This window comes from Papaver somniferum, chromosome 9, assembly GCF_003573695.1.
Source record: "Papaver somniferum cultivar HN1 chromosome 9, ASM357369v1, whole genome shotgun sequence".
Lineage (NCBI taxonomy): Eukaryota > Viridiplantae > Streptophyta > Magnoliopsida > Ranunculales > Papaveraceae > Papaver > Papaver somniferum.
In genome coordinates, this window is record NC_039366.1 from 158,896,562 (window position 1) to 158,909,751 (window position 13,190).

Consider the following 13,190-nt stretch of genomic DNA (forward strand, 5'->3'; position numbering starts at 1 on the left):
ATTCTTATTGGCTTTGTTGGTTGTTCCATAAGATGTTGTATGTTGAGCATTATGAACTAAATTAATCATCTTGGTTGGTTATTTAGTTATTTGCTCCGGAAGTCTTCTTTTGTCGAGCAAATCTTTTGACAATTAAATTGATTACTTTTGTGATTAGTTTGGTTATTTGTTTTCCAATTAGATTAATTATAAGTTCTCTTGTAATTAGTCTAGTTGAGTTTTCATATATTCCACAAGTTCTTGTGTTGAGTATATGAACGGCTATACTAATCATGTTCTATTGGTTGATGTAGTCGTAAATTCCGTAAGTTTTTTCCTTATGTTGAGTATGTGAACGATTAAGTTAGTCGTATCCGTATGATTACCTTAGTCGTAGCTCCGTAAGTTTACTTATGTTGAGCACCTTCAATTAAATTGATCACTTTTGTGGTTTGATTTAGTTGCGTATTCCAATTAAATTAATCATGGGATTTCTTATGATTAATTTGGTTGAGTTTTGGATATAGAAAATCATTTATATGGTTTTTTTGGTGTCCAATTTAAAAATCCTTCTTTTCTTTCGAAATTAAGGTCGCTCTTGTTGTTCTTTCGGGAATGACATCAAATGGGGGAGAGTTCTTTTGAACTTGTGCTTAATGGTAATATCTTGCGGGGTGTGCGGATGTGGAATTTTATAGGGGTTATCTTGTATCTTTAAACTCCTTGATGAATGCATTTAGCTTCGGCTTTATGATTGCATCTAAATTAAGTTGGTATGTATTTTTCTTTTAGTCGATGAAATGTCGCTTGTGGAAATTTCATTATGATCCTGTTCTTGTACCTTTGCCAATTTTATTGACAAAAAGGGAGAGAAATATTGTAGTTCATACTACAAATACATATGGTTTTTGGATCATTGTGTAAGGGGGAGTGGTTTCCATGATCGAGATGGAGTATTCACTAAGGGGGAGTGATACATATCACCATAGTATTATTGTTAAAGTCGTGATACAATTGGACTTTGATGTTACATAATAATACTATGAAACTGTATAATAATGATCGAGAATCTCGATTTCTCTCATTGTTGTATCTACGGATCTTCAACAACGGTGATGCTAAACTTACAACCTTTGGGATCATTGGAGTACTTGGAAGGACGAAGATTTTAAGGAACGTTGAAGATTAGACTATGGAATAGGAGCCACTAAAGTTTATCTTTTTTGTATTCCATATGTATTAATAGTTTTGTCAGTAAAATTGACAAAGGGGGAGATTGTTAGAGCACATCTCCGTCGACCTCGCATGCGTTGCTATCTCAAGCATGTTTGTCAATGTTAGTGATCAAAACTATGAGTCTTGATTTCTAGCCTACATAGCTAAGTCTCGGACTAGGATAGAAAAGTGTAGTTGAGCTCAAGGACTTCATGGTGATTCATCATACAACGACGAAGATCTACTCAAAGAACCGTGGAACTTCATCAACAAAAAGGTATGTGGAGACTTGAACTTATCTATCACTCAAAAGTCTATCTCTTCTATCTCCTACTTCTTATGAGACAAAAGTCGTATACTATATAGAATGGATCATACACATTTGATATTTCGAGCCGAGTATATCTCGCCTATCTATATCTCGAAATCATGTGTTGTTAAAGCGTTTCGCTTTGATCAACTTTATCTTCACCTAGTGACAAAAGTCATGAAAAGTTTCAATTACTTTGAGAATTGCTCTGACGAGAAACAATCTGTGAATAACGGCTATATAACGTCCTCTGAGAATGTCTCAATGATTGCAATGAGAGTTTAGATTACATAACCATGTATTCCTTAATCCGAAGTTTTCGAACTTTTTTGATTGAGAGAAACCGGAGGAATTGGCTTTGCCAAGTCCGCGAACTGACGGTAGTTCTTGTACCGAGAATTTCTGCTGGGATTTTCCAAAAACTCGTTTGCGTGTAGTCCGCGAACCTAGTCCGCGAACTGGCGAAAGTATTTTTGCCGAGATTTTCAGCTGAGTTTGGAAAACTCCACCGGTTGTCTTAAGTCCGCGAACTTGTTTGTGAGCTTAAGAGGTTATGATCTAAAGATGTGCTCTGAACATGAAACTTAAATTACTAAGGAATGCTTTATGAAAACCGTGGCTATAAAGTTCATGAGCCAATTCAATCGAATCGAATTATCTTTGTTTCAATTGTGTCTTGTGTAGTTACATAAGATCTCATAGCAATTGAACAACTCTCTAACTAGTTCATTTGAGTCAATTGAACTAGTTATGGTGAATAAGAACAAGGTTAATATGAAATGCTCATATGGTTAACTTTATTGGGTTACTATGTTAAACCAACATACACGTACATGTTTGGGCATGGTTTTCACAAACCCAGTAAACGTCTACCCAAGTGTGTGTGACAAGCTAAGTTTTCGATCTAACGGTTGAGAAATATTAGCTTGAATCTAAATCAGGTTTTCATCTAACGGTGAATATGGATTTCTTTGTACCTAAGGCAAAACCCTGATTTGAAGGCTATATAAAGGAGACATCTAGCATTGTGCAAAACTAATACCCACACGTCTGTGTGCTACTAGTGCGCCCGCTAGAGTCGATTTCCATTAACCTTTGATTTTCTTCTCTAAAATCAGGTTAACGACTTAAAGAATTCATTGGGATTGTGAAGCCAGACCGATACTACTTTTATCGTAGTTGTGTGATCTAATCTTGCATCTTCTATCGTACGAGTACAATCGATTGATTGGCTTGAGATCGTGAGAGTTCTCCGATAGGCAAGATAAAGAAGTCACAAACATCTTCGTCTCACTGTTTGTGATTCCTCGACAAACCGCCTGTGTAGTCAGGAAGGTTTTTAGAGAGGTGATTGATTAATCTAGGTTGTTCTTCGGGAATATAAGACCGAATTATCAACTGGTTCCTGTTCACCTTGATTTCATATCTTAAGACTGAAAAAACCTAGGGTTTATCCGTGGGAGACAGATTTATCCTTTGATATACTTTTCCGTGTGAGACAGATTTTTTTATTATCAAGTCTTCGATTTTGGGTTGCAGCAACTCTTGGTTGTGGGTGAGATCAGCTAAGGGAATCAAGTGCGCAGTATCCTGCTGGGATCATAGGCGTAGGAGTACAACTGTACCTTGGGTCGGTGGGAGACTGATTGGGGTTCAACTATAGTCCAGTCCGAAGTTAGCTTGGAGTAGGCTAGTGTTAGCGGCTTAATACAGTGTGTATTCAATCTGGACTACGTCCCGGGGTTTTTCTGTATTTGCGGTTTCCTCGTTAACAAAACTTCTGGTGTATGTGTTATTTCTTTTCCGCATTATATTTTATATAATTGAAATAATACAGGTTGTGCGTTCGTGATCATCAATTGGAAATCCAACCTTTGGTTGTTGATTGATACTTGGACATTGGTCTTTGGTACCATCCAAGTTATTCCTTATATTTGATAAAGACTCGTTATTGATTTTAGCTTGAGTAAAAATCAAATCAAGAGAGAGATATTAACTCCTTGAGATACTTTTATCTATATTGAGTCTGACTGTCTAGTTGATTCTCTTACAAAGTATTTCGGAGTTAGTCCATACAGATTGCTAAGCGAAATATTGGGTGGTGTTGTTAGACCCTCGCTTTTTCAATGATCATCTTGAATTTTTAGATCTAACTAGTATTAGGTTCATGGGAAACCCTTATACTTGGTCTAATAGGAGAGATAAAGCTAATTTGATCTTAGAAAGACTTGATAGGGGCCTAGGAAATCAGGAGTGGTTTAATCTTTTTCCCAATTGCATTGTGTATCATCTTCTTGCTATAGGAAGTGATCATTTTCCAATCTTAGTAATCAGTACTTAGGAAGATAATCCTACCAAGAAACCTATTAGGTTTAACAGATGTTGGCTCATGCATAATACTTGTAGGGACATTATTAAGGCTAACTGAAGACCACAGAAAAAGGCTCTCATGCCTATTTACATTCTAGGTCTCTAAGAAATATTAAATATGTCCTTAGAGAGTGGAATATTAACACTTTTGGGAATATTCAATCCAAAATCTCTTATTTTCAGAACAAACTAGAATTACTGAATAACAGTATTGATACTCAGGAAAACCAAATTGAGATAAGAGAAACTGAGGCTAATTTGAACCATTGGTATGATGTCCAGCAAGATTCTTATATGCAAAGGGCTAAAGAAAATGTGCTAAAATTTGATGATAGGAATACTAGATATTTCCATGATAAGGTAAATTTTAGAAAGAAGAGGACCCAGATAGATACTTTACAAAACAAAATGGGAATTTAGTTGACTGATAGGGATTGTATAGCTGATGAATTGAGAGGTCATTTCTCTCATATTAGTAGCACTTCAAACCCTCCTAGACCTGACTGCTTTCTTAATACAATCAATCCTTGTAATTCTGATGAGGATAATGAGGCTCTAATTAAAAGTCCCTCTTATGGGGAAATTAAGGAGATTGTCTTTCAGATGCAACCTTAGACTTCTCCAGGCCCAGATGGGTACCCTCCAGGTTTTTACCAACAAATGTGGGATGTTGTTGGTGAAGATACTGTTAAAATGGTCCAAGGTTTTTTCCATTCCAAACATTTATTCAAGCAGATGAATCGTAGTTTTATTTCATTAATACCTAAATCTAATTGCCCAAAACTAGCTTCTGATTTTAGGCCAATTAGTTTAAGTAATGTGTCTTACAAGATTATATCTAAACTTTTAACTTCTAGGCTTAAGAAAGTTATGGATAAATTCATAAGCCCATATCAGGCTGCTTTTTTATCTTCTAGACAAATTACTGATAATATAGTTCTTGCCCATGAATTGGTCAATAGTATGAGAAAATATAGGGCTACTAAAAAAGGTTTAATGGCTATAAAACTTGATATGTCAAAAGATTTTGACGGAAATGAGTGGAATTTTCTAGATGTTGTTCTTAAAAAACTAGGTTTTCATGATGATTAGTGTAAAATGATCTATGAATGTGTTTCCACAGTTTCTGCCTCTGTCCTGCTGAATGGTGCACCAGGTGAGTTGTTCTATCCCACAAGGTGTCTTAGACAGGGATATCCCTTGTCTCCTTACTTGTTTATTATTTGTATGGAGACCTTTTCAAGATTACTAATTGATGCTGAGAACAATAATCTGATACAGGGTATCGAAGTAACTAGAGACAGTCCAGCAATAAGCCATCTTTTCTTTGCTGATGACTGTCTCATTTTCACTAAACTAACACTACTAATGTTAGGCATGTAGAAAAAATTATCAAAGAGTTTAGCACTTACTCAGGTCAGGCTATAAATTTTGACAAGTCAGGTATTGCCTTTAATCCTAAACTTGATAATTCAATTAAGGTTAGCATTTGTGATTTGTTAAATATTAAGAAACTTGCTCTTAGTGATAAGTACTTAGGGGTTCCCTTACTCATTCAAAAAAACAAAACTGAATATCTTAGTCATCCGGAAGATAAATTTCATAGTAGGTTAGCTACTTGGAAAGGAAAGCATGTTAATCATCCATCTAGGACTGTCATGACTCAATCAGTTTTAGGCTCTCTAGCTTCTCATCACTTAGCTGTCTTCCCTATGCCTAAAAAGTTGACAGATAGGCTAGATAGTATTCAAATGAATTTCTGGTGGCATAAAAGCAAGGAAAAAAAGGGATATATCTCAAAAAGTTTGATGATGTAACAAAACCCAGAGTTTTAGGAGGCTTAAGTCTTAAAAACACTGCTGATATGAATGTTGCTTTGCTCGTTAGACTTGCTTGGATGATGTTCCATGAACCTGATGCTCCCTGGGTCAAAATCTTAGAACATAAGTACTTTCATAACTCTAGTCCTTTGCACTGTGTTTATGAAAATGACTCTTTTATTTGGAAAGGAATACGTATGGGTCTTCATATTATTAGAGAGAATTGTTGTTGGGAAATAGGTGATGGGAAAAAAAGTGTCCATTTGGGATGATATTTGGGTTCCTGGTTTGAACCAAAAAGTCAGTGATAGGTTTAGATCTCTTAACATGGTAACTGTAGACCAATTAATCTTGCAAGATCACAAATCCTGGAACATAGATGTCCTAAAAAATTTGTGTGATGCTGATACTGTTGATAAGATCAAAGAAATTAGAATCCCTAAGTCGGGGACTGATAAGTTAAGATGGACTCATACAAAAAATAGCATTTTCACTGTAAAGTATGCTTATAGAGTGATTAACGCTGCAGGTAATGATGAAGTATATTGTGCTGAACAACTAAATTTTCCTTGGCTAAGATTTTGGAAGGCAAATTTGCCACCAAAAATTCTTCACTTCCTTTGGAAATGTGTCCACAACTGTTTTCCTGTGAATGAAAGATTATCTAAACATGCTCATAACATTGATGATGTTTGCCCTTTATGTAAATCTTTGCCTGAAACAGTTGATCATTTACTCTTAAATTGCCATGTATCGAGAGAAATTTGGATAGCAATAGAAAATAACTTTGCAGGTTTGATTGGAGATAAAGATCTGAAAAACTGGATAACTAGTTGGTTTATTGGTAATGTCAATATGAACCAGATAACTATTACTGCAGGCATAACTCTATGGAACATATGGAAAGCCAGATGCTCAAATATTTTTGAAAACACTGACCTGCAGGTAACCAGTATAGTGAGACAGATACAAAGGAGAAATCTGAATGGAATGAACATTTATACAGACAAGCAGCTCCAACTGATAATCTGACAGTTCCCAGGACTGAAACTAGATGGAAAATTCCAAGAAATTGATATTATAAAGTCAATGATGCTTCATTCTTAAAAGATGATAAATCTATGGGTATAGGACTAATTATGATTGATGATGCAGGGAATATTGCAGGAGCATGGAGTAAGAATGGAGTAGCTGCAGATGAGGAACAGGTTGAAGCATTGGCGGCATATGAAGCTATAAAATGTGCAAGACTTGCCAATGTTCAGCACTTGCATCTGGAGGGTGATTCTCTTAATGTAGTAAAGGCAATAAAAGGTGTAATAGGCACTGTATGAATACACACATGTGCACTCATGAGTGTTCAGATTTTTTAGATTTGCTTAAATCATTTTCAAGTTGGGAGTGCACTCATGTGCCAAGGAATACTAATTCTGTGGCAGACACCCTTGCCAAAGATGGCAGAGTTACTAGAAATGATATATTCTGGGAAACTGAGTTGTCTGTATGGCTAAGGGAGATTGTAAATGAGAAACTTTGTACTCAACTTTCAAATTAAGTAATGAAAATTTTTCTTTCCTATTAAAAAAAAAAAACACTTGTTGGCCATTCTTTTAGTTTGTCATATTTTCAGGAAAGCCGTCGATACGTTTCTCTTGGCATGAATAAAAATCTGAAGATGCAGAGATGTATAGATTTCATAAGATCTATCCTACATAGATTTTAGTCGCGAATCGGATCCAAATATACGTAGATCGGAAAATATTTTGATCTCGCAACGAGTTCAAAAATAGAACTAGCGCTCACCACCGTTAGATAAGATAGCTCACCACCGTTAGATAAGATAGATATGATGTTAGCTAACTAGGACCGACTACAGTTACTTACCGTATTTTTAAGGGGGGTAAAAATCCGCATCTTCAACTTAATCTCTTCATTTTTTTCTCTAAGCTAAAACTAAGCATTCCATTGGACAATTTCTCACTAGCTGAACACTAACCACCAACTATGGAAATGTAATATTGATTTTCTGTTGGTACAAGACGGATTGATGCTGGAATGTTAATAATGAACCAATTGGGGTAGCAGCAACTACCGTAATCCGCTTTGGATATCGATACTTTAGCCCGCTTTGGATATTGATATTTTAGCGGATGCGTGGATTCCAGTGGAAAGATTGAATACTGCAAACATAAATAATACAACACAAAAAAACAAAAAAAATACAACACAAAAAAAAGGCTTAACGATCAAACTAGATTTTGATATGCTTCAAAAAAAACAACAACTAGATTTTGAATGAGAAAGTGAACAAATTAAGATATTCTGATAAGAAAATTCATATGCTGCGGACCAAGAGTCCAAGACAATCAACAACTTCAAATGCTTATTTAGAAGCCAAAGTGGAATGAACAGAAGTAGATGTAGAATGATCAAATACTAAACTATCTCCAACTACATGTGATGTATGTGCAATTGTGCATTGCAAAACACTTGCTGCAGCGACAACCATCAATATCATACAGTATCATACTACAAAGGAATAGTTTGTGTAGCTTCGATATGTGATTTACTTTATGTTTTTTCTTTTGTGTTCACGAATGGTCCGTAATAGTTCTTTAGGTTTTTGCAGGTGAAATGGAGATGGAAATGGCAAGATACGGATCAAAATATCCCACTTAAAGGTACGGTTAATAACTTAACTGTGGTTAAGTCCACAGTTAGCTGACATATTAACCCAAGAATTTGTCGGCGACATGAATAGCCAAATGGCTGGCCAAGGTGCTGCTAGATCATTTCTTGATCTAGCAGCGTGAGAACGAAATTTTTTCCGAAAAAACGGTACAATTCCTGTGGATCTTTAATCTGGATCACCACACAAAACCATGAGCAAGAACATATCACATATTTTCTTAAACTTGTATCAAAATAATTTTTTTTTTCTTCTTAAACTCTATATTAAGAAAAGCATCTATATGGTAAATTTACAGACATTAAATTTCAGATGACCAAACCGAGGACTTAATGGTACAAGGTCTGACATGCTTTACAACAAAAGCCATACGGAAATGGGTGAATGGATATTAAGCTCGTGTCTTGCCCACAGAAGTGCTGAACGTTGAATCTTAACACCAACTCCAGCAAAATTTCTCGACTGTTGAAAAGAATCAGCAGGGCTACACAGTTGACCAAGTTGGCATTTCCTGCTCCCAAATGTGCAGGTCTAACATTTCATGAGATTGCAGCTCTAGTCTGGTACTGTCACTTGCCACCATGTAGGTGATATTAAACTCACATGCAAATCAACTGAATCTACATTATCCTTTGGCCTCCAAATAATCATCATATGCTCCAGTACTAGCACACTCGATTAACGCTTTTGCATCAAGCTCTCTACCAAGTCTCCACAGGTAATTTAGACCCACTAGAAGCTCTGTAATTGCACCTTCTGTCTTTTCCAAATCTGCAAAATATAGGGTCTGCACCGACAACACATTTGTCCGTGAAACCATGTGCTGCTGCTCAAAAGTTCGTTCGGATTGCCACCTTATCATGTTATGAGCAAGTGGACCCAACCAATCTAGTATCCTTGACAATGCTTCACTCCATTCATGTGCAAGATCGGTATCATAAACAGATGAAGCCACACTCTTCACGTAAGACTTGAGTCTTGCTCTTAAAGCTGCTCTTATACTTGTGGGCAACATATAATAAAGGTCATCCCTCGCATCAGGACCAATCAAGTGAGGAGATGCGACAAGCTTCTCGATGATAATTATAACATTCGCATAATGAAGAGCTAGAGCAGAACCACCAAGAGTTGAAGGAGGAGGATTCAACCGTCTGCACTTGAAATTAAAAAAGATTAGGTTAGAATGAAGTGTATTACTTTGGAGAGCAGGTTCAGCTGATGTCCCGTTCAGAATTCCAGAACGAGCACCACTTGACATAGGTGACCCGTTGATTATTGGTGTGCAACTCTGCAATACAGGAGTATCATCTCCACCCATCATGCACCCTTTGAAAGGTCCCACAGGAGGCAATCTTTTGGTTTTTGAACGCAAATGCTTCCCACGAAGGTTTGAGGAATGATCACCCATCCGCCTTTGCATATTTGTTATATATGTACTAGAGATTGGTCCTGCTTTGGTAATTGATCTACCAAGAGGCCCAGATTTCGTGGCTGACCTACCAAGAGGACCTGAAGAGAACCTAGTTAAGTTATTCTCAGATGGATACACTGAAACAGAGTGACTACGGGGCAAAGGATTAGTTTTTGCAGCTCCCAAATCATAGGTTCCCCCTATAGCAGCTGTCTGCTGTATTCCAAACACATGTTTGATCCTCCCGAAAATGGTAAACAGTGACCTAGCTAGAAGACGGACGACATAGTCATACGTCTTGTTCCACAAAGACATCTCACGTAAATTCTTGACCTCCTGCCTCTGCCAAACAACTTTATGCTGGAACTCGAGAACAGTCCCAGCATTAGGGTCATCACTGTTTCGCATTCTTCTAAGAGATTGTTCAAGCTCCGTAAGAACTTCAAGTTCTTGGTACAAATTCGAGCTAAGAGCAATGAATCTCCCCATTTTCTTAACTTTCCTATCCATCTTCTTCCATGTGAATTCCCACTCAAAATTGCCTACATCATTCTTAACAAGATCATCAAAAACGTTATCTAATCTTTGCCATATGGGTTCACTGCACTTTTTCCCAAGCCTAGCTACAGATCTCGCTAAAAATCCTAAGTTTTCAATTATCTCTGCACATGCTAACTGTACAAGGTATTCATCATCATCTGAAATAAGCTTCCTTACACCGGCTGAATTCATCAAATCTTCTCTTAACCTAACTACCTGTTTATCATTAAGGCTATGCCATAGCTGAACTACCTTGGACATCAAACTCGCAATTTCAAACGTTAAAACTCCAATCACCAATTTCTCAGGTTCCTTCCCAGATGATTTCCATATATTACGAAACCACCATGAGTCCATAACCATTTTTATCCTAATAGAACAGGAAATCAAAACCAGCACTTCTCAACAGATCTCAACACTCTCTGCATCAAATTTAAAAACAAACGTAAATCAACTAAGTTGTTGCACTAAAATCAACTTCTTAAATTGACGGCACCGAGAATTTCAGATATTTCTCCAGACACCCAATTTTCAGAATTGACTTCTGAAACGAACCAAATTTGAAATGAATCATATAATCTCATCAAATAATTCAAAATAAAATCTCTAAAAAAAATTCATTAAAGGTTTAGATGATAAGTAAGAAATACTAAATTCTAGACCTAATCCTGTCCATTTTTATTTATTTTCTCAAATGATGAATTGTATGGTGAGTCCAACTGAAACAAAATTCTACTTACCAAACTAAAAAATATTCTGGAAATTACAAAGATAACGTTATTCCAACACCAGGATCTCCTCTACATAAAAAATCAATAAATAAATAAGCAGAAAATTCAGAGGAAAAAGAAAAACTCACTGATAGTGTCTTAGAAGGAAATCATGCTGAATCGATCCAAGAAGAAACAAACAGATCTCGGAAAGGTTAGAGCTTGGCAAGTGAAATCAGGGGGAAACTGGTGGAAAACAGGCGGTCCTGTGTTGTGTTTTTGTGTATGTGTGCGGTGTGAAAGCTGTTTTAGTTTAGTTAATGGGGAAGTAGCTGGGAAGCTGCAGGTTCTGACTGAGCACCCTAAACACAGCCGAAATCTTAGCGAGCTTGAAATATTAAGAAGAAGAGAGAGAGAGATAGAAGAAGAAGATTTATTAGTATGTATATTAATTGATAATTTAATAATAATCGGAAACAGTTAATTAATTTTTTTAAGGAAAATTTCTTATTTGGTCCTAAGCCCATAAGGTTATTTATAGCAGGGTCCAACTAGATTTTACTCTTATTCTAAGGTTCAAAGTTATTTTAAAACATGGAAACGAGTAATATATCCCATTGTTTAAGTACGTGTGAAATAACATACTTCTACCAAATCGGGATTTTATTTATCTGGAGATCCAAATTTAATTAAAACATATAAAGGACCATAGATTTGAGTACATATCTGCTACACTGTTTACAAATTTGAGTACATATCTGCCACAGTGCTTACAAATATGAGTACATATCTGCTACACTACTTAGGAATCTGAGTACTCCTCAACTCACTTTACTTTATTGCAGCACCAGCACCTCTGCAGTCAACCATTCACCACTGCCTTCAGCTCCATCTTCTCAGTAATCTTCTATCTCGCTGCATCACAATCTTCTTAGCTTAAACCACAACTGCAAACAGCTACATCAACACCATTGTCATTTCAATTCAGCTGCAACACAGACTTGTTCTTCTTCCCTGTTTAAACAGCACTACCATCTTCATAAACCCATTGAGACGAACATCTCATCCACTGATTTTGTTCACAGTAATCACCACCTACAAGTGGATTATGACATATAACTTTGGACATCTTGAGCCATTGCATTATGTATAACTGATTTAGTTCAGGCATCTTCTGCTGCTTCTCGTCATCTTTTTTCCTTGTTTGAATGTTGGGTATGTATGTCAACACCCCAAGCACCCCAAAGTCATCTGTAAAGGAGCAAAAACAGTCAGTGCAATAAGGGTATTTTAATATATGTATAAAATATTTACAATTTAAAATCGATGGAATATGTTTAGATGCGATTCGTCGAAGGTAATCAAGGAAAACTTTTGTTGTGGAATGGTGTTTCCATACTTCTAGTGATCGCCTACTGCAGGTCAGAGTTCAGTTTTTTCGGCAGTTTGAATTTCTCTAAGTCCATACACTTCCCACTTATAGATAACAACATGCTATATATATTTCTATAGATATAAAAACTGAAATTAGAAAAATGCAAATGGATAGCAAATTCAAATTAAGCTCTTCCCATTTTCTATTTGACAAAAATTACGTGAGAAGGAATATTACTTAAAACTGCATGAAGACTGTAGAAATACTAACTAAGCATACCTTGAGCCACTGCATTATGTAAGATAGTACCATGTCCTCCATCAACACGAAAAGTTTGAAAAGAGGTTAGTGTCTTGTACCTAATTATCAATGCAAAAGAATATATCAAATTTGATTGTTAGGATCTATAGTGGAAAGTGGAATCGGTATTTAGCAAAAACTATGGCATAGCAAAGGAATCCATATATAGCTAGGTGCATCAGTTAGGTGCACATGGATCTATCACAAAATACAAAAATGAAAATATATTTTGAAAGAACATCTATCACATGATTCATAAATCTATATGCAGAAAAGAAACTAAGTGGAAGATCTTACGCAGTTGATGTCCATTTGTATAAATTTAGCTCCTTTAGAAAAGCAGTTCTTCGTCTGTGTTACCATGACCTGAGGGACTGGTTTAATAGAGTTTGAACCTTCGTAATCCACCAGTACAGCAGCCATGGGATGACTTGACTTTCTCTCATTACTTGCAGCCCTACTTGGATGAGA

The 13,190-nt window shown here is 36.3% G+C and overlaps 2 protein-coding genes across 2 annotated transcripts; both read right to left on the reverse strand.

The window, feature by feature from the left end:
- Window positions 1-8,598: 8,598 nt before the first annotated feature.
- On the reverse strand, window positions 8,599-11,468 carry LOC113310230. Its single transcript, XM_026558827.1, has 2 exons — window positions 11,194-11,468; window positions 8,599-10,756 (listed from the first exon to the last, which is right to left on the reverse strand). The coding sequence occupies exon 2, from the start codon at window positions 10,695-10,697 to the stop codon at window positions 9,009-9,011; it is 1,689 nt and encodes a 562-aa protein (XP_026414612.1). The 5' UTR covers window positions 10,698-10,756; window positions 11,194-11,468; the 3' UTR covers window positions 8,599-9,008.
- Window positions 11,469-12,003: 535 nt separating this feature from the next.
- Window positions 12,004-12,976, reverse strand: LOC113312775. Its single transcript, XM_026561510.1, has 3 exons — window positions 12,912-12,976; window positions 12,699-12,778; window positions 12,004-12,295 (listed from the first exon to the last, which is right to left on the reverse strand). The coding sequence occupies exons 1-3, from the start codon at window positions 12,974-12,976 to the stop codon at window positions 12,063-12,065; spliced, it is 378 nt and encodes a 125-aa protein (XP_026417295.1). The 3' UTR covers window positions 12,004-12,062.
- Window positions 12,977-13,190: the final 214 nt, after the last annotated feature.